The sequence below is a fragment of the Tursiops truncatus genome, chromosome 1, assembly GCF_011762595.2.
Source record: "Tursiops truncatus isolate mTurTru1 chromosome 1, mTurTru1.mat.Y, whole genome shotgun sequence".
In the NCBI taxonomy this organism is placed as follows: Eukaryota; Metazoa; Chordata; class Mammalia; order Artiodactyla; family Delphinidae; genus Tursiops; species Tursiops truncatus.
In genome coordinates this window covers 77,661,321-77,682,881 of record NC_047034.1, presented here as the reverse complement: position 1 = coordinate 77,682,881, position 21,561 = coordinate 77,661,321, and the positions used below count along the sequence as shown (strand labels likewise).

The 21,561-nt window shown below is 37.5% G+C and overlaps 1 protein-coding gene and 1 long non-coding RNA gene across 2 annotated transcripts in view; one reads left to right on the top strand and one right to left on the bottom strand.

Moving 5' to 3' along the window:
• The window catches only part of LOC117313150 (uncharacterized), a 39,749-nt gene extending 25,347 nt beyond the window's left edge, over positions 1–14,402 (top strand). Inside the window, exons 2-5 of the long non-coding RNA XR_004527611.2 lie at positions 1,498–1,754; positions 7,315–7,425; positions 8,682–8,808; positions 14,112–14,402. This is a non-coding gene — a long non-coding RNA (uncharacterized lncRNA). The remainder of the gene's footprint in view (positions 1–1,497; positions 1,755–7,314; positions 7,426–8,681; positions 8,809–14,111) is intronic.
• The window catches only part of FMO5 (flavin containing dimethylaniline monoxygenase 5), a 36,904-nt gene that overhangs the window by 14,801 nt on the left and 542 nt on the right, over positions 1–21,561 (bottom strand). Inside the window, exons 2-6 of the mRNA XM_033860553.2 lie at positions 11,615–11,803; positions 9,492–9,654; positions 7,800–7,942; positions 4,856–5,055; positions 1,339–1,691 (exon numbers count right to left, since the gene is read on the bottom strand). Coding sequence (XP_033716444.1) covers positions 1,339–1,691; positions 4,856–5,055; positions 7,800–7,942; positions 9,492–9,654; positions 11,615–11,803 — 1,048 coding nt within the window. The remainder of the gene's footprint in view (positions 1–1,338; positions 1,692–4,855; positions 5,056–7,799; positions 7,943–9,491; positions 9,655–11,614; positions 11,804–21,561) is intronic.

The window sequence follows — 21,561 nt, the reverse complement described above, 5'->3', positions numbered from 1 at the left end:
TAAAAATATTTATTTATTTATTTGGCTGCGCCGGGTCTTAGTTGTGGCATGCAAAATCCTCTTTGCGGCATGCATGATCTTTAGTTGAGGCACGTGGGATCTAGTTCCCTGACCAGGGATCAAACCCAGGCCCCCTGCATTGGGGATGCAGAGTCTTAGCCACTAGACCACCAGGGAAGTCCCTCAACAAGAAATTTGAACAGTTTTAATTAAACATAAGTAATGGTAGCAAATTTTATTATAGTAACCATAGAATCAAAGAACTTCTTTGTTAGAAGGAACCTTAAAAGTCATCTGATTTCTCCCTATTCTGAGGCTTGAATCTACTTCCTATTGGCCTGGCAAAAGTTTATTTTTAATGTTAAGCTGATATTGTGCAAACCCTCAAAGTTTCACTCCTTGTTTCTAGTTCAACCCTTTGAAGTGATACTAAGCAAATATAAAAAACCTTCTGCCATGGGGCATCTATTCAGGTATCTGAAGGGAACTTCCATATCTCCCCTAAATCTTATCCTCTCCAGGCCAAACCTCTCCAGCTCCTTTAGCTGTACTTCAAATGGCACATTTTCAAATCCCTTAACCACTCTTGTCTCTCTCCTTTTAATGTACTCCAGTTTCACTTTTAAAATGTCTGTGGGTGTGGTCTCACCAGTTCAGGGAAGAACAGTAGTAAATTCCAGGACATTACAGTTTTTTAATGATGACAGATATAGTTAAGTCTTTTGGAAGCCACATCATTCTGCTGATTCATATTGAGCCTACTATCCCAAACCCCAAAGTTTTTTCTCATGTTTTCCTAGCCAAAACTTTCTGAAAGAGGGAACATAAAGGGGGGAAAGTAAGACTTTGAGTGGCTGAATCTTCTTCATTCTGGACTAGTCTTTAACCAGCTCTTAATTTTTGTCTGAAATGAAATCACAGCACTTCTATATGTGACTTTCTCTAACTATAATGAAAGAAGATTAAATTCTTTTGCTTCACAAATATGTATCAGTTGTCTGAAATCTAGATGAGTGGATTTTAATCTGGAGTGCATGTGTGAATCACCTGGGGAACATTTTCTCAACAATTTTATGTAAGCCCCACTTGAGACTTATTAAATAAACACCACCAGGCAAAGCATGCCTATTTTTGGAAAACTTCCTAGTAGATTCTGCTATATGTCCATGGTTATAAGTTACTACTTTATATTCCCTCAAAAATTAATTTTTGAGCACTAATTTTGTACCAGGCACTGTTACAATCATACATGCTGTCTCAGCTATTTATAAGCAAGAACATAAACATAATTAAACAAACCACTAAGTAATTCGGTAGTCATCTTGCATGGTCACTTACCTTTAAATACTTGAGTGACCCAGCGTCCTTGGAGCTCTGAAATGGGCATAATGGCACCCAAGGGCTGGATCAAGCCTATGATTGCAAGAGTTGGCTTTTCTAGGTTAGGAGGGAAGACCTTTTTATACAGGGATATCTTGTTTTTGACTACTTTGACAGAATCTTCAAGAAAAGGAAAGGCAAAGCTATAGCCTGTAGCAAAGATAACAGCATCAATGTCATCCTCCCTGGAGCCATCCTCAAATATGGCCGCTGTCTCTGTGAATTCCTTCACGTTTGATTTCACCTTCACCAAGCCAGAAATTATACAATTTGGCAGAAAGTCATTTATCGTTGGATGCTGACTCAGAGCTCTGTGAATGATGATAAAGAAGGAGAAATCAAGAGAGATCATGAGAGGGAAAGATCATTACCATGTAAGTAAAATTCTATTTTGATTGAGGTGGTTAATCAATATGCCAATAGTCTCCCTTTATTCATGAAATTTGGGAAAGGTCTAATGTATACCAGCTTGATAAAGGTAAGGATCTCAGAGTACAAGCTGGACCCTGGATGGCATTGAAAGAGAAGCTGTTGGAGAAGTGAGGGAAGGATTGTTTTATTTGATGAGTACGTGCATAGTTTCTCAAGGACTGATAATGCTCTCAGTGATATAAGGCCACAGTCTAGTAGCTTCTACCCATATGTCAAGAAATCTGCAGAACTGGACTATCAGCATTCTGTTGAATCCCTTTTCCTCTTCAAAGGCCCAAGAGCCAGGCTTGGACCATCATTTTCCAAAAGATATAATAAATTGCATGTGTATAGTGACTTACAGTTATAAACAGTTTTTACATACATTAACGTATTTGAGTCTCACGCAAACCCACTGAAGGAGGCAGGACAGTTGTCATTATCCAGGTCTTATAGACGAGGAAACTGAGGCCTGAAGAAGTTAAGTGGCTTGCCCAAGGTCACACAGCCTAGGATTTTAGGATTTATATCAAATGTTTTTTTATGAACTCCCTTGAGATACTCTAGGCATGGTAAGTAGTGTTTCCTTGAAATAACATAGGATAAGGTGCAGAATCTTGGACCTTTCTAAAAGCAGTGTGAATCCTGGACCCTGTGTTAACAGGCTCTGAGAATCCTCAGCCCATCATGTTCAGACAGAGCTGGCCTCTTCTTAGGAACAAGATATGTTTAAACAGTATTACTGGTTTGCTGCATTTAGTAATTCTTTGATGCAAACCTTTAGGTACAGATTCTGTTCTCATTCCAACCTCATCATTTCATCTTTCTCTCCAAACTTACTCCTGTTCACTAACAGTACTACCATCCACATTGTTGCCCAAGCCACAAAACTGTGAGTCTTACATCTGGTCACCAAGGCCACGCTTTCTCCTCTTAACACCCCCAGGATAGTTTTACTTATGCTGTTTCACCTGGGCCATTACAGCTGTCTCTAGCGCCTCCTGCTCCATCCCCTTTCAGTCTATCTTCTACATCATTTTTGGAGTGATTGTTCCAAAATGTATTTATTATTGTGTCACTCACCTGCTTAAAATCTTTCAGTGGCTGTGGGCTGTCTTCATTCTAAACTTTTTATTTAGCAGAGCACACAAATATTTTCATATATCTGCCCAGTGAACCAGGAGATATACTCAGTCACTCTTCCATCTTTGCCTGTAGTCCAGCCAAACCAAACTATGTTCAGGTCTCAGAGCATAATGTATTTTTTGCTATTCCAAGACCTTGTATTTATAATTAGAATGCTACTTCCTTACCTGGTTTGTTTGACTATATCTTATTATTCTATAAAGCCTCAATTTATTTTGTGATCACCAAACTTATGGATGCTACAGTTTCCATAATTGGGTGAAATAAATGGCTGAGAGTTTGGGGAACACAGTCTCTAAGTATCACCCCACTGGTTAGTTTCAAAGGAAAAAAAATCTTTACAAAAGAGAAACCTGGTAGACCACCTAATCCAAGTTGTCAAATTTTACATCATTAATATGCAATAAACTGCTATCATATGGCTCCTGATATGATCCTCCAAGAAGGCACAACATAACCTATGGATACTCACACCAAAATTGTTTAACCTAAATATAATAAAGGAAGAACAGCTATGAAAGTCCAAATTTAGAGACTTTCTGCAAAACAAATGGCTTGAATTCTTAAAAAAAAAAAACCCATGTCAAGAAAATGGAGATTTATTTCAGATTAAGAGAGATTAAAGAGGTATGACAACTAAATACAATGGTGTAATACCTGACAGGACCCTGGATTTAAAACTATAAAAGCTACAGGAAATTCCCTGGCGTTCCAGTGTTAGGACTGCAAACTTTAAGCAATGCAGTGTGGCCAAACAAATAAATAAATAAGCTACAAATATTATTGAAACAATTTGGAAAATTTGAATATGCATTATATTAGATAATGGTATTTTATCAATGTTAAATTTACTAAGTGTGATAATTATGTTTATGTAGAAGAATGCCCTTTTTCTTAGGCAATATATGCTAAAGAATGTAGGGTAAAGTGTGGTATTGACTGCAGCTTACTCTCAAATGTTTCAGAAAAAATTTATGAATATATGTATGTATATATGGAAGCTATATATGTGTGTATCTATCCATCTCCAGAGAGAGGGAGAGGGAAAAAGCAAATATAGTAAACCGTTAATAATAGGTGAATCTAAGTGAAGGGTATATGGGTGCTCATTGTACTTACTATTTTATAGCAAGTAAATCTAAACATTAAAAAAATTAAAAGCTGGAGGGGAAAACAGCATTTAAAATCAGCTTCTAGAAATGCTGTCACAGTCTACCTTCTAGGCTGTGTGAGAACTCCTATCTTTCATACTCTCGTAGCACTCCATGCATTTCTTTATCATATTCTATTGTCTATCTTCTTGTTAGAGTATTAAAGGAAATATCCATTTCTCAAGTCTGTCATTTATTACTTGTGTGATCTTGGGCAAATTAGGTTCTCTAAGTGTCAGTTTTTATATCTGCAAAATGGAGATCAAAATAGTACCAACCTATAGGGCTGTTGTGAGGATTAAATGAGATAATGCGTGTAACTCATTTAAAACCGTGCTTGTCTTATATTAAGTCCTCAAAAAGGTACAGTGTTATTAGTATTACTATTACTATTAGGTCTTTAGTCTCAGTATTCTCATGCCAGTATAATGCTTGGCTCATAACAGATGCTCAGTTGTTTGTTGGATGAATGAATGAATGAATGATGCATTGCCCGCTACTACCATTTTGTTGTTGCTATTGGGCATCATGTAAAAAGAACTGGTACCTCGGGGAATGATAAAATGGTTAATGCCAAGGAGAATTATAGCCTGAAAATTACAGACCAGTAGATCTTGGACTTCTGTGGGGGAAAGGTAGAAATCTAATCTCAGATTCTGTGGACTTGCTTAATGTAAACATAGAGGTAACCCTACTATTAGCCTATGTGAACAGTCCTTATTCTTTGCCTTGGCTGTTACTGCCCACCTCCCAGCCTGGGAACATACCTGTGTTTAGGCTTCAGGCCAAACATTTCATGATCAAACCTTTGGTTCATCTTTTTTTCCAAAAATATATTTGCTAATGTTTGACCACAAATCTTCTTCATAAAATATTTAAATCGAGAAGAGAATAACACATCAAAAGGATATCCATAATCTCCGACACGATTGAAGATCCAAGCCCCTCTTCTGGTGCTGAGGAAAACCTGAGGCATGGGGAAAAAATGTTTGTTTTTGCCATTCTCTGACTTATTTCTCTGAAGGAATGGGAACCCAGTTTCTTCAAGATGAACTTCAAACTCATTAGTCTGGCTTTTTATTCCCTGGCAATATATATATTTTTAAATTTCCTGCCATTTTCTTCTCAAACACTAAGCTTACAATTAAATTGGTGTAGTCACTGACCAAGACTATGTCTTGCTCCCAACCACCAGTGCATTTCTGTTTAATGTCATTATGCCTCCCTGAAAAGCCCCCTATCCCCTTCATTCTCCAAAGCCTATTCATTTTTCAGATCCAGATCAAGTCTGCCTCCTCCATGAAGATACCACTGACTGTTCTGGCTGATAACTTTCTCTCCATCTTCTGAACTTCTCTAGTACTTGTCACCTGTCCAACTCATTTAAAATCATGCAACTGTAAAGCTGAAAGCAACTGGACATCATTTGATCTGAAATCTTCTGTCTTTTTTTTGCCTTTGATATTGTTTGCAGTATTAGAAAAAACGTATCATCTATACTGATATTTAATATTATATATTCTTATCTTTTATCTTTCCAAATGTGTTTTCTCCAAGGTGGGAGGTAGAGCATATACATCCTTTAGTCCCCAGCCTATCATCAGCATCACTTCCTTTTATTGAGAATTGTAACCTGTCAGTCACTGTACTAGGTCCTTTATCTGTATTTTTATTTGATCAATACAACAACCTCTTGAAGTAGGTATTGTTATGTCCATTTTATGGATGAGAAGCATGGAGAGGATGAATAACTTGCCTGAGATCATATAGCTACTAAATGATAGAGCTGAATTTCCAACCTAAGTCTAACTGACTCTGAAGTCTGTGCTTAAGTAATGTTTCATCATTTATTTAAGGGAAAAACTGAAGATTGCAAGTAGCACAACAGGGAACTGGTCTGTCTTTCTGTGTTATCTGCTGGCTAAAGTCCACGTACTAAAAGTTTGGTATTCAACTACCTGGCAAAAGCATCACTTCCTCTAGATTATAAAACTCGCTGGAGATATTTTCCAGGGTTGTAAGCTATATAAGTACATTGTTTTATGGTCTCTTGTCTAAGCCCTCATGTTAAAAGGTGACCTGTCTACAGAGGGATAATCATGTACTTCATACATACATTCTCACCCAAGGTGACCTTAACTGCTATCATAAATAAGCACTTTTACATGTCACCGTTGAAAGAGCCTGTGTGTAGTCTTAGAAATCAAATGGTTTTGTGTGCAGTGTGTATAACTTTTTAAATATAGGTTATGAGTAATATAAATGCTCAGAGCTTCATTTAAAAAGTTCTCTATGTATAAAATAGTGTCAATAATACATAGGTCACAAAGCTTTCTCAGACACAACCACCTTACCTCCACCCGCTCTTGCTGCCTTGTTCTTTGGCAATTTACAATTCCTCAGTGCTTGTAAGGCCCAGCTCCTCTATAACTGACCATTTAACAAGCCAATGGTATTAAAGAAAGCTCATGCCTTCGGTCCCCACCACATACCTGGTACATTCTTTTATCATAGCACCCATACCCTTTATTGTTTATATACCTATTTCCTAATAAATGCTTGTTGAATTAATTCATGGAGTAATATATAAAATTAGTTTTGTGGTGATAGATGGGGATAGATCTGAGAAGAAGTGTTATGGAATGGAGTTTGTGGGTAAAGTTCATTTCACAAAGTTGTGGCATTAAACTTCTATTTGGGGTGGGATAGGGAGGGTGGGAGGGAGGGAGACACAAGAGGGAGGAGTTATGGGGATATATGTATATGTATAGCTGATTCACTTTGTTATACAGCAGAAACTAACACACCACTGTAAAGCAATTATACTCCAATAAAGATGTTAAAAAATAAATTAAAATAAATGCCAACCCTAAAAAAAATAATAATTTTAAAACAATTGTGGAGAAGCACAGCTTAATTAAAGTTACTGAAGAACAATCACGCATTTACTTATTGCCAACAAAGTTACGATTCAATAAAGACGTGAATAACAAAATATATCAATGATGTCTTTTTCTAGGAATTTATAATTAAGATACTTTTTTCACAGTTCAAAAGCTATGATACAAAAAACAGAACAAACAAACCAAAAAACCTCAAGGACATAGAAATTGCTTTAGTGTGAATGTTATTCTGTGTTACCTAATTGTATGCAAAGGCTGGGGAGAGCTGCTTGCCTGTGCTACAATGTGGATGCTTTTCATACTGATACCCATGTTGTCTCTAGAAGGATTAGACTTCTTTTTTCCATTCGGGAAGTGATGAAGAGTGAAGAGGAAAATTCCTCCAACATCCTATTAGTGAAAAGCTTTCAATGACTGAGTACACTTTCCTTCAGGTAAGAGCATTATCACTTCTACTGGCCAACAGGTGATCCACACTCTGAATGCTGCATTCTAACAAGCTCTCCCAGCAATCACCTGGTCTTCTTCAGAGCCAGAAGCACACTGAAGAGACAGCTGAGTGAGATTATGAGCACAGTTTGTGGTCATGTCCAAATTCCTTAGTGTGAGGCCAAGTGAATGATGGGAATCTAACTTGTAACCTTGGCTCCATCACATCATCAATCATAATGTTGCCAACTGAGGCAGTGAAACCAAGCCCTGCATTTGCCATTGGCACTGATGGGCTGTGTGCAGGTATCCGTACACTCTGCTGGGTCCACCTGCAGCTTCCTTGGTGAAGCAAAGTAAATAATTTACTAATTCAAACCTGCTTGGCTGTGTGGCTAATTTCCACAGCCAGATCGCTTCCAGAATTCCCAATGCCAATTATAATGACTCTCTTTCCAGTGAAACTCTCTGAATTCTTATAATCTCGACTATGGAAGTACTGTCCTTTGAACTTCTCAATTCCTACAAGAGAAGGGAAAATAATTATTGGGTGATGGTTTATCTGATATAATTTGTTAAATCATTCACTTTTTTGCAGTGTGTAGAGTTTATGCATATATTCTCCATATGTTCTGCTTTTACTCAGGTGCACTGTTGCCTTTCTGAATATTTTGCCTGTTTCCTTTTCCCGTAGCCTAAGAGTGGAACCTTGTGATTTCCTTATCATAAGTAGTCTGCTTAACTCAGGATCTGTTAGTATTTTGGACCTGTGGACTCACAAATCCAAACTGCTTCAGAAAACCTCCATTCTCTTTTGTCTTTTCATCCTGTTTATTTTTCTTTTATTGAAGTATAGTTGACATAATATTATATCAGTTTCTGATGTACAACATAGTAACTTGATATTTATATAGATTATGCAACATACAAAGTTATTATAATATTACAGTCTTTTGACTATATTCCTTGTGCTGTATATTACAACACTGTGACTGTTTTATTTTATAACTGGTAGCTTCTATCTCTTAATCCCCTTCACCTATTTTGCCCATCCCCCACCCCCTCTTTTCATCATCTGTAAATACCTACTTCCATTCCAATTGGAGTACATATGTTCTTATATACTCTAAAGTATACATAGAGTGCTTTTTTCCCCAAAGAATGAAAATCCAGGTCAAAGACTGTTAATTAAGCTCTTTCTTTAAGCTTTATTTTCTTCCTTAGAAACTCAATATTTCTGTTTCCTCAATTGCTAAAAAAGCCCTCATTCAGGTTGAAGAAGACATGGTAAATATATACAATGGAATATTACTCAGCGATAAAAAAAGAACAAAATACTGTCATTTGCAGCAACATGGATGGACCTAGAGATTGTCATACTGAGTGAAGTAAGTCAGAGAAAGACAAATATCATATGATATTGCTTATATGTGGAATCTAAAAAAAATGGTACAAATGAACTTATTTAAAAAACAGAAATAGACTCACAGATGTAGAAAACAAACTTATGGTTACCAGGAGGGAAAGGTGTGGGGGAGGGATTAACTGGTAGACTGGGATTGACATATACACACTACTATATATAAAATAGGTAACTGATAAATACCTACTGTATAGCACAGGGAACTCATCTCAGTACTCTGTAATGACCTATATGAGAAGAGAATCTAAAAACGAGTGGATATATTTATATGAATAACTGACTCACTTTGCTGTACAGCAGAAACTAACACAACATTATAAATCAACTGTACTCCAATAAAAATTAAAAAAGAAAAATTCCCTCATTCAATCTAATGCAGATCAACTTTTATCCTTAAAAAACTAAAATTATTGTAAAACTAAATATAGAGCCTTCTAATTTTCCTCTAGTCCCCCAAATTACTGGTATCTCTACCTCCTAAATAGCGTTAATACAAGTTACGCCATCACTTTTCAGAAGAATATGCAGAATTAGGATAAGCTTTATTTCATCCCAAGATAGGAATCACTCAGACCACATTCCTCCCATTCTTTAGGGATCAGGTCACAGGCATAGTTCAAGTGTCTTCCTTCCTTGTAGGCTACTTACCAGGGAAGCTTTCCAAGGGTAAGTGAGCATTGGTGTGATGGCCAGTGCAAACCATAACTCCATCGAAGACATTCACCTCCTTTTTCCCTTCAGATACCGTGACCACCTCCCATTGGCCTGAAGTGGAGAAATCAGGCTGCTTCTTCACACTGCACACAGTGGTCTAAAGAGAAAAGGGGTAGCCACAGGGCACTATAACCACAGCCCATATAGTGGACATCTTCCCTGACAGGACTCTCCTTGCAGAGGGTAAACAAAGGGCTGCTACCGCCTAACAGGCCTCATGCAGGGGTATTTCATTTTCATATTCCACAAATCAGAACTTTTTTGTTTGGGGCTGTGGTCAGAGTGAGAAAACTTCCATGAAGCAAGCTAAATAAAACAGAGTTGGCAGACTAATGTTGCACTCTCCACTGCTTCTAGAAAAGTGCAAATTACTAGTTCTCTGGACCATACCCTAGGGCAATGTGATACTTGAATAAAGTTTGGGCTTCTCTTGTGCTTCTGAGACACTCCATGCACGAAATGCCTATTCCTCCCCATACCCCCAGATATCCTGAGACCCTCTGATGCCTTCTTACCGCAAGTCCTGTTCTCACTGTCTGGCCTTAAACTTGTGACTGAGCTAGAGGGCTCCCTTTCCTAATAGAGTAGAGAAACATCTCAGTGGCTCATATTTTATGTAAATGAACCTCTCTGACTCCCATAAATGCCCATTTTACAAGTAACTATAAAGAAAGAAGGTGTGAGATGGGATAGTCAGTGGCACAATTTTTAGCTTTAAAAAATAATAATAAATATAGGTTACTCTACCCAGGTTAAGGAAACATTAAGAATGTGTTCCTGTGCTTCTAGGGTTTATGCCATAATGTCTTGGTTGACTAACAGAGATACCCCTCTTGTATACCTAGACATCATATACTACTTATAGTTCCTCTCTATCATGTTCTTACTTTTACACAGGCCGGTGCTTCTGCCTGAATAATCCTTTTACTCTTTCTTCATTTGGAGAAACTCACCCTTCAACATTCAGCTTGGTATTATCTCCTCTAAGAAAACTTCCCTGGTGTCTGATGCCTCATGCCCTGATGGGCTGTGTCCCTCCTCTGAGCTGCAATGTATAGATTTCAGTGGCATTTATCACTCTAACTCTTTATTTTTATAATTATGTTTACAATGAAATTTCTCTTCATTTTTCTATCTCCTTAACTAGACTGTGAAATCACTGGTTTTTTTTTTGTTTTTCTGTCTTCACTGCTTAGTATGGTAACAAACCTGTTTGTTTAAAGTGTTTAAACACAGTAAGTGTTTAAAGAAGTGAAGAGAAGGACCACTAGGCTGTAAATGACTGACTTTGGAAGTCGTCACTGGATATTGCCATTTTAATTTTGTCATTAAACAGAAAAAGGCATGATTTAGTAGAATGATCAGAAGGTAGAAGATTTGGGCTTTTTGCCAGCTGTCAGAAGTATTGATTCTTTTATGGTCATGGTTTAGAATGATAGGAATATCACAGAAGACTTTACAGCAGGAAGGAACCAGTGAAGTGATCTAGTACAATAATCTTGTTTTACAAATAAACTTAAGACACATCGGCATTGAGGAACTTACTTGTCTGAAGTCACAAGTTGATTAGTGGTAGAGCAAAGACTAAAACTCAAGTTTTTGCTTCCCAATTCAGTGTTCCTCCCTCTACACCAGAGTTAACTTATTTGTTCCCTCATAACTTTTCAATACCTACTTCACTGGGTTGTTGTGATCACATAAATAATGCACTGGAAAGTACTTCAGAAAGTATAAAAGGGCTAAGCAGCAAGTTGTGGAAACAGAAGGTTTTGAAGTTCCCATGCCTGTCAGTTCCCCTCATTGTTTTATTGTAATCAAATGATATAGAATGAAGGCAATGAAATGAAGGTGGCTTCCTGGATCTGCAGTCAAAATACATAGAAGAGGGACCTTTCCATGAATATTTTCAGACATAGAGAAGACATAGAGTAGAATCTGTCTGGATAGAATAGATACATGAGCATATCAAACCAATCTATACATAAGCACTGGTAAATGAGAACAGTTATTCATTTACTTGAAACTCCGAACACAGAGATACCCACAAAATTCCCTACCTTAAACCGAATGTACTTTAGAAGGTCAAATTCTTTGGCATACATCCTGAAATACTCCAGGATCTGGGAGTTATGCATGAAGTTAGGATAGTGATCTGGGACGGGATAGTCACTGAAGCACATCATCTCCTTAGAAGTGTTGATGATCACTGACTTGTAAATACTGGCCCTTCCTTCTTCAGGTTCTTCCTGCAGTAAATAAAAAGCATTCATAGCAACTTGAGAATTAAGGTCATGGTTTATAAACAGCCAACAAACATTTGAAAAAGTTTTCTGAAAGAAATGCCAATTAAAAAAAAGTCCCCTCCCCACAACCCTTCACATCTCCCAGTATTTGTGCCCTCGTGCAGTCTCTTCCCCTTGAATCTAAGTTGTCTTTATGACTTGCTTTTGACCAACAGCATGCAGTTGGAATGATACTGAATGGCTTCCAAGACTAAGTGATAGGTAGTCTTGCAGCTTCTGTCTGGGTCTCTTAGAAAGCTTGCTCTGGTGGAAATCAGCAGCCACATAAGATGTCCAGCTACCCTGAGACCACCATCCTGTGAAGAAGCCTGAGCTAGCCACATGAAGAGCATGTTTGGGATAGAGAGATGTGCAGCCAGCCCCCAGAAGTTCTAGTTATCCCAGCCGACGTTCTAAATATGTGAGCAGAGGGGTCATAGCACACGTCCAGTCCCAGCTGTCACCTGATTGCCATGACATAAGACTCCAAGTGAGACTGCCCATCTGAGTAATAGTCTTTTAAATAGTATATATATTTCAAAGCCTAGGGAAGTTTCAAAAGTTTCATACGCTTGCCACATTGTTCTCCAGGAAACACTGTACTAACTTACATCCTGTCCACTATGTGTTCTCATTTTACCTCGTTTTTACTAAATTAAAAGACAATTACTCAGTGTTAGCAAAAATGAGGTGAAATGAGATCTTAGTACAATGTTTTCTGGACAGCAATGTGACAAGAATATGAAATCCTTGCAACTTAGCCTTTTAAAGAAAGATTCAGCATTGTAGACAAAGATTTATGTTAAGGGATGTTAATGATAGCATTATTTATAACATAAAAATGAAATAAGCTAAATGCCTGCAATATTGTGATTTATAGGAAATATATATTTGCTCATCCAGATGGTCAAAATATATTTCTCATATATATTTGGTCTTTCTCCACAGTTCCTAGCTCAGAGCTCCCAAAACTCTCCTAATTTCCGAAGTGTTGAGAATGATGAAAAGTACCCTTTGTTATGTTAATATGCTGACTTTTAGAAAGCAACTAAGGATGGGGGCTGGTTACCAATGGAGCAAACCCTGTAATTAGAGGGTTGTAACTTTCAGTTGCCTATCCCCTGATCTCTGGGGCGGGGACAGGGCCTGGAAGTTGAATCAATAACCAATGCCCAGTGATATCATCAATCATGCCTATGTCATGAAGCCTCTATAATAACCTAAAAGAGTGGGGTTCAGGGAGCTTCCAGGTTGGTGAACCAAAGAGATTAGGGGAGAGCGGTGTGCCTGGAGACGGCATGGAAGCTCAGTGTCCTTTTCCCTATGTATGTCTTTCATTTGCCTGTTCCTAAATTATATTCTTTTACAACAAACCGGTAACCTAGTGAGTAAATGGTTTTCCTGTGTTCTGTGAGCAAATTAATCAAACCAAGGGGTGGGGATGGGGGTGATCATGGGAATTTCTGATTTATAGTCAGTTGGTCAGAAGTATAGGTAAAAAACAACCTGGACGTGAGACTGGCATCTGAAGTCCAAATCCAAGGAAGGGGTCATTGGAACCTCCAATCTGTAGCTGGTTGGTCAGAAGCCCAGGTAATAACCAGGACTTATGACTGGTGTCTAAAGTGGGGTTGAGGAACTGAGCCCTCGATCTGTGGAATCTGACACTGTCTCTGGTTAGATAGGCATCAGAATTGAGTTGAATCCTTGGACATCCTGTTAGTGTTTGAGAATTGTTTGCTGGTGTCTGGGGACCACGCACACACACATTGGAATTGGTCTCAGAACCATTTAATGCCCAACAAAATTCACTGTAATTTTGAGAACCACTGCTCCAGATCCTTGCTACCTAAAGTAGCATCTGTGGACTAGCAGCAGGGGCGTCACTTGGAAGATTGTTAGAAATGCAGAATCTTAGGCCCCATCCCAGACCTACTGAATCGGAATCTGCCTTTTAACAAGATCCTCAAGTGTTTCAGATGCATCTGAAAGCAGAGAAGCATTGCTCTAGCTGATATCAAACCCCAGTTCACTGTTCTTTCCCCAGCAAGGTTAACTTCTTTGCTTCCTCAAAAACTTCTACTAACTACCTCATGGGGTTGTTGTAGTGATCACATAAAATAAAGCAGTATCTACCCAGATTGTTATATTAGTCTGTCACTGAGATATCACAAACCATGACTTTTCAACTCTATTATATTTTTTAAAAATTGTTTTGATTATGGAAAATTACCTTAACCAATTTGGGCCCCCTCTTCTCTTTTTATTCCAGAAAAAGATATATGGATGTTACTGAACATTGAATGGCCACAAAGGAGAGTGTTCACTGGCTTTGCCCACATTAGAGATGATTTTCCTCCCATTTTTAGAGAAGAAATTTTCAGTTTCAGAATCCTGAATTGATCATTCCCATTTCTCTGCCCCATACTTCAAGATCTCATTCCCTTTGGCTGCTAATGGTGTTTTTACAAGTCTCTTCCAATCTATCCTACCTATTTCAACCAAAGTGTTCTTTCTAGGGTATGGTTGTATCTCTGCCCCAATTAAAATTTTGGATGCTGCCCCATTTTCTCTAGTGTATATTTTTCAGCTTAGGATTCAAAGACCTCCATAATGTCTTATAGTCTATTCCTTATCTCCCCAGCTAGATTGTAGGCCCCTTTACTTGTATTCATGCTCTTTCCCACAGCATATAAAATTATAAATAGCACGTAGTAGATATTTAATAGATGTATGTTGAATTATATTGAGAAAGGTGCATATAGAAAAAGGAAGTAAATTTACATAATGCATAACAAACTAATGAAATACATCAAAGTTCATTTAAAAACAGTTGAATAAGATATTTTAATCTTATTCACAAAAATTTGTTGTAAGGAAAATTGAAAATAATATAAAACCAAATGCATAGAGATATTCATTTTATAGTATTTAAAATATCTATTAATTAGAAACCACTTAAAATGCCCCCCTCCCCCAATAGGAAGAGGGTTTAGAAAATTATGGTATCTCAATATGATGAAGAATTTACCTTCCACACCACTCCTTAAGTATCCTGCTAAATTCAAAGCAGATCCTGTCACCCCACTGCTTAATGGGCTTCAACTGATTCCATTTGGAAAAGCAAATTTCTTATTTTGAAACTCAGCATATTTCACAATCTATCCCAATCTACCTTTTTATCTTCACTTAGTGCTCTCCTCAGTTAATTTCAAGCTTCTGAGTCATTAAATTTTTGTTGAAACATTCCAGACTCTTTCACAACTTCAAACTTTTGTAACACTACAGTACAGCTTCTTCATTTGGAAAATTCCTATCTATCATTCAAGAGTCACATCAAATGTCACTTCTTTGGAGAAATATTTCTTGTTCTCTCCACTGAGTTAAATGCCCCATTCAACCTCCAAGCTGCCAAAGCTCTCCGCTCATATTGCCATCAAGGCAACTTAGAACACGTGATATTCTGCATTTGTTTTCATGACTATGAGGTACCCAAAAGTAGGATTTGTGTCTTATTTTTTGTAGCTCTATCATCAAAACAGTACCTCATATATAGTGGATGCTTAATAAATGCTTTGAAGTGAATTAATGAGTGAATTATAGAGATTGAATTTGGAGATACTTAAAACTATTATTTTGAAATCTGTGTAGAAACATTGAAAATGGCCTATGATATAACTTTAACTGGAAAAAGTAATATGACAAAATGCAAGTCACATTCTAATCACCGAGTATATAATATTATGTATGCCTAGGGCAACTGTATACCTATGTCTACCCATATTTATATAATTACACATTATATAATGTCTCCCCTGTTATATGAGTATATTTTATTTATTTTAAATCAATAAAACTTGAAAGTAGGAAAAACAAATTGATTTATTAAGGAGGTATGATTTTTTCTTTTATTTTTGTAGAAATGTTGTTTATACTACACCTTCATGTTAAAAACCTTCAGCAAACTAGGAATAGAGGGAAATATCTTCAATTTGATAAAGAACATCTACAAAATACTTGCAGCTAACAGCATACTTCATAGCGAGAAAATGGGCAATTTCCCCATAAAATTGAGAACAAGTTAAGGACAGCCTCTCTTACCACTTCTATTCAACACTGTACTAGAAATGCTAACTAATGTAATAAGATAAGAAATGGAAATAAAAGTATACAGCCTTGGAAGGAATAAATAAAATGATTTTTATTCACAGATGATATGACTGTACAATATCCCAAAGAATTAAAAAGAATTAAAAAAAATATTCCTGAAACTAATAAGCAATTATAGTAGTGTTGCAGGATACAAGGTTAATATACAAGAGTCACTTACTTTCCTATATACCAGAAATGAAAAATTGGACTTTGAAATACAGTACTATTTATAATAACACCCCCCAAATTAAGTGCTTAGGAAAAATCTAACAAAATATGTATGAGACTTATATGCAGATACCATAAAACACAGAAGAAGGAAATCAAAGATATAAATAAATGGAAAGATATGCTGTGCTCATAGATTGGAAGACTCAGTATTGTTAAGATGTCAGTCTTCCCAACTTGATTTGTAGATTCAACGCAATCCCAATCAACATCGCAGCTAGCTATTTTGTAGATATTGACAAACTGATTCTAAAATTTATGTGGAAAGAAAAGAGGCTTAGAATAGCCAACTTTGACCTTAAGTGTGGACTGTGCATAGTGACTTTCTTGCAAAGAGTATAGTATGACAAGGGAGAAAAAAAGGAACAACTTTACAGTGGCAAACCCTGATAAACAGCATCTCAAGCCAGGTCGGCAAGGTTAACATCAATCAATTGTGATAAGTTTGATAGTATGTACCATTGATATGATGTGATAAGAATAGCACTTTACCTCTAAGGCCTTCCTCCCCAAAATTCATAACTCCAGTCTAACCATGATGAAAACATCAGGCAAATCACAGTTGAGGGACATTCTATAAAATACCTAACCAGTAATCCTCAAAACTGTCAGGGTCATCAAAAACAAGTCTGAGAAATTGTCACAGCCAAGAGGAGCCTAAGGAGACATGACAACTACATGCATTGTGGTGTTCTGGATGGGAACACCTGGAACAGGAAAAGGCCATTAGGAAAAAAAACTAAGTAAATCTGAATAAAACATGGACTTCAATTTATAATAAAGTATCAGTACTGGTTCATTAATTAGGACAAATGTATCAAACTAATGTAAGATGTTAATAATATCTGGGCATGGGGTATATGGGAACTCTGTACTATCTTCCTAATGATTCTGTAAATCTAACACAGTTCCAAAATTCAAAGTTTATTTAAACATGTTGTTTGTATATAGCACGTTTTTTTTAAAAAAAATTAAATTAATGAGTGGTAGGGTCCTTTTGGAACCAAGATGTTTGAGGGGCAAGGGTAGACACATTCCTAACTTTTAAATTCAACTTCATTCATTCTTTCAGTAGATATTTCTGAAGTCCCTCTGTAATAAAAACACTATATTAATGCCAAAAAATACAAGTCTGTCCCTGTTATCCACGGGTTCAAAGTTTAGTACAAGGAGTAGACCCATGCTTTCCACAGCAGGTGTGTTGGGATGACTGAGCTAAATGAATCACAGATCTTACCCCTGTGACAATAATCATATATTTGTATTCTTTTTCAAGCAACTAAGACAACAAAGTGTTATTGTGTGTCAACAAAAACCTTCAAGCCCTTCTAAACACCTGATTGGACCCTACGTAGGGTTCATCACTGTCAACTCACTGCTTTATAAAAGAGAGTGAGGGCAGAGCAGTACTGGGTCAGTGAGTGGAAAACGAAGCTTCTGCTTCTGCATTTTAGTATTTCCTACCATCAGTGAATAATCTGCCCTCTAGAGATGTATCTTGATTCCTGCCTAAGCACATGACTCGCATTGAGTAGGAAGTTCATATGAGAAACTAGAGAACAAGGGACGTAGGGTAGTGTAATTGGAACTGAAGGGACTGGAGGCAATAGTAAGGGCAGAAGAAAGGAGAAAAATGACTCCCCTTCAGTGGGAGGAGTGAGAACAGTGTGGATCTTCTGTTCCTTTGACAGACTCTCAGAATCCCGTGGGACAAAAGCTGTCTTAGGACTGTTGTTCTCAGCGTTGTCTTCACACTGGACTCATCTGGGGAACTCTAAAATACTAATGCCTGGTCCTTACTCCCAGAGACCCTGTTTTAATTGCTTCTTGTCTAATGTGTAGACAAGGTTGAGATCTGCTGGTAAGAGGTCGTGTGGTGGCCCCGGAAAGCTCAGGGCACCAGAGTTTATCCCATCCACCTCATAAGTCCTTTCTCCATACATCCTTAGCTAAACTGCAGAATGCCTGAGGGCAGTGGCAGGAGGTTATATAACTCTGTATCTCCACACCATCTAACAAAGTCTGAGCTTCAGAAATGTTTGTTCAATGAACTGTTATCGATTTTGTTTTAAAGATGCAATGTCATCCTCATTAATCACCTGGGAAAGCTGGGGTAAAAGCTGAAGGGCAAAGGTTTCCATGTTGGCTGCACATTAGAAATAGCTAGTGGAGAGCTTTATTGGCACTCAGGCCAATAAAACCAGAATCTGGATGGACTGGTATCAGTATTTGTTAAAGTTTGTTAAAGTTCCCCAAGTGATTGTTCAGTGTTGCAGCCAAAGCTGACAGCCACTGCTCTACAGTTACCCTCTTTTAAGTATTTTTGTATCCATTCAGTTGTATTTTTTTGGGGGGGGGTTGATATATTTAAGAATTAAAAACACCCATTCATCTAAGGGTGTTTATTACTTAATTTTATATTTTAAATTAAAATGTACTAAATATGCCTCATTTTACATTATATTGTATCCATATGGTACCTTTGTATCACATATACACTTTAGAACCTCACTACGTGAACTGTAGTTATCAGATCAGCAGCATCAACATCACCTGGGGCTTTGCCTGAAATATAGAATCTTGGCACCACCCCAGATTAATGAATCGGAATGTACACTTCAGCAAAAGCTCCAGTGATTTATGTGCACATTAAAGTTGGAGAAGCACTGCTTTGGTATGCTTTAAGGATTTTTAAAATTCAGATTGACTAAAGAATATTAAAAATTATTTTCCAGCAATACATGCTCGTTAAAACCTCAGCATTTCATAAGAGATTTATCATTTTAAGCTATTTCGTTCATAAAGTAATATTGTAGTGTGAAAATTAAAGTGATATGTCTCACATTTCTACCGACTTTTCACCATCAGTCTGGTCTAACTTTAATGAGGAGATCAAGAAGAAAGAAATTTATATTGAGTCCCTGAGACCTGTTACAAGAAAGAGAAAATGGAAGCCCTGAGTTGCCAGTGGCTTACTGGACACCCGGTAGCAATGGTGGCATTCCAAAGTGCTTGGGACGATCCTATATATGAAACCCCCAATGAATTACAGAAAATTTAGGGGGGGTAGGATGGGGGAGAGGAAGGCTCCAAATAACAAGCAAGGGGGTCACAGAAAAGCAGATCTGAGGCAATTCTTGAGGAAACCAGCATCAGCATGTAAAACATGTTTAATCTGCAATTAATGGATGTTTATAATACCTCAGGCTCCACAACTGTGTAACTGTGGAATATGTGAGAATGAAGGTCTCTATTTCACAAGCATTCTAAGCAGCCACCCAAGATATTTTGCTTCTCTAGGATTCATTTATAAAATGTAAATATATTTGGTGCCTAATATATGCCAGGCATCCCCCGTGGCTCTAGAAATATAGTGGTGTTTGTGTGTGCCTTTATAATATATGTAAAATATATGTATGTTGTATATAATGTAATAGACACAGATGTGGTCTGTCTTAACAGCAGTCAGAGCATTATGATGAAATATAGCTTATTTATTTTCAAGAAAGCAGTTTATAAGGTGCTGAAGTTTTGCCAAGAGTATAATCAGAAAACACTCCAAATTGGGTCTTTAACAGAGAGGAAGTTTAAACCACTTTGGAAATAAAACCTGATAATCAGGTAGGATGGTGGACCCTTCACTAATTTCATGCCTGGTCAGTAGTTGCCAGACCTGGCTAGGATGCTTACCAGACACCAAATGTGTGGGCCACACTCTAGGCCAACTGAATAATAACTGATGTTTAGCAATTATTGTGCCACTGTTATTAGTGATGACATGAGTATTCATTCACTTAATCCCCACAATAACTATGAAGTGGGTGCCAATATTATCTCCTTCTTAAAGATGACAACACAGAGGTACAGAGAGGGTTAATGGTTTTCCCCAAGGTCACAGTAGGATTTGAACCCAGACGTGCTCTTAATGTCTACACCATGCTGTGGCTGGATTTCAAAAGTAAAATTTCCTATTTATTACAAAATATTAATTAACAGTCTTTTCAGCCATGCCCAAGACTGATTATGACCGAGGCATGCATGGTGTGCTAAGGAGTATCCACCCTAGATCCGAATAGGGACGATTGTCAAATAGAGTTAGTCCCCAAGACGGAGCCCAGATGCAAAACAACTGTACTGCTGTTCTACTAAGGAATGCTATGAACGAATGAAACCACTTTTAAGTAGCTGGCCAGCACCGTGTTCGTTTTGTGAAATATGAAACAAATCTGGACACCTTAATACACTTAAAACACTGGCTTAAAAAGTGAGTTGAAAAGCAAACCCAATGGATGTTGCTTTGGAGATCAGTTAAGGAGGGTGATATTCTTTGACATATAATAAGCTTAACTATCATTTAAGTAGGAAGATACCTTAACTGTTAGTAACAAGTTGCAGGACTCGGTGTGCATATTAAAGCAACTCAACTTTAAAACTGAGTCTGTGCAAGGACAAGAAAACCCAGTTGCAGGTGCCCTCTGCCCTTCTCTGAAGACGGGACTACTGCTTTGATTTCTCAAGTGAAGGAAAAGTGCAAAGCAAGGAAGGCAGCCAGATTTTATATCCTATTCAAGCACTAGAATCATTAGAGAATTGTTTAAAGTAAAGAAGGAAGGAAGCAACGAAGGAAGGAAGGTAAGAAAGAAAAGAAAAAAAAAACAGTAAGGTTAGAAGAGATTGAAAAGGGGGATTCCTGGAAGGAGTTGTAAGCAGTATTCTAGATCACTTACCGATGAACGCAGACCAAGAGCAACCACTTTACATGCCTGCCATTCTGCTACACCCCCCTACCAAGATTGTTACCCTTTTCTGGATAGCGGCAAAACTCATTACAGACAGTGCCCAACTTGTGATTTTTTGACTTTACAATGGTTCAGAAGCGATACACATTCCATAGAAACCACACTTCGAATTTTGAATTTTGATCTTTTCCTGGGTTAGCGATATTTTGTAACATACTCCGGTGATGCTGGGCAGTGGCAGCTTCCAGTCAGCTGGAAGGATCAGGAGGGTAAACAACTGATAGACTTACAACCATTCTGCACCCAAACAACCATTCTGTTTTTCATGTTCACTACAGCATTCAATAAATTACATGAGCTATTCGACACTTTATTATAAAATAGGCTTTGTGTGAGATGATTTTGCCTGTGTGTAGGCTAATGTAAGTGTTTTGAGCACGTTTAAGGTAGGCTAGGCTCAGCTATGGTGTGAGGTAGATTAGGTGTATTAAACACATTTGTAACAGGATATTTTCAATTTACGATGGGCTTATCAAGATGTAACCTCATTGTAAATCAAGGAAGATCTGTAAATGAAAATGATCTCTGTGCCATTTTCACAGA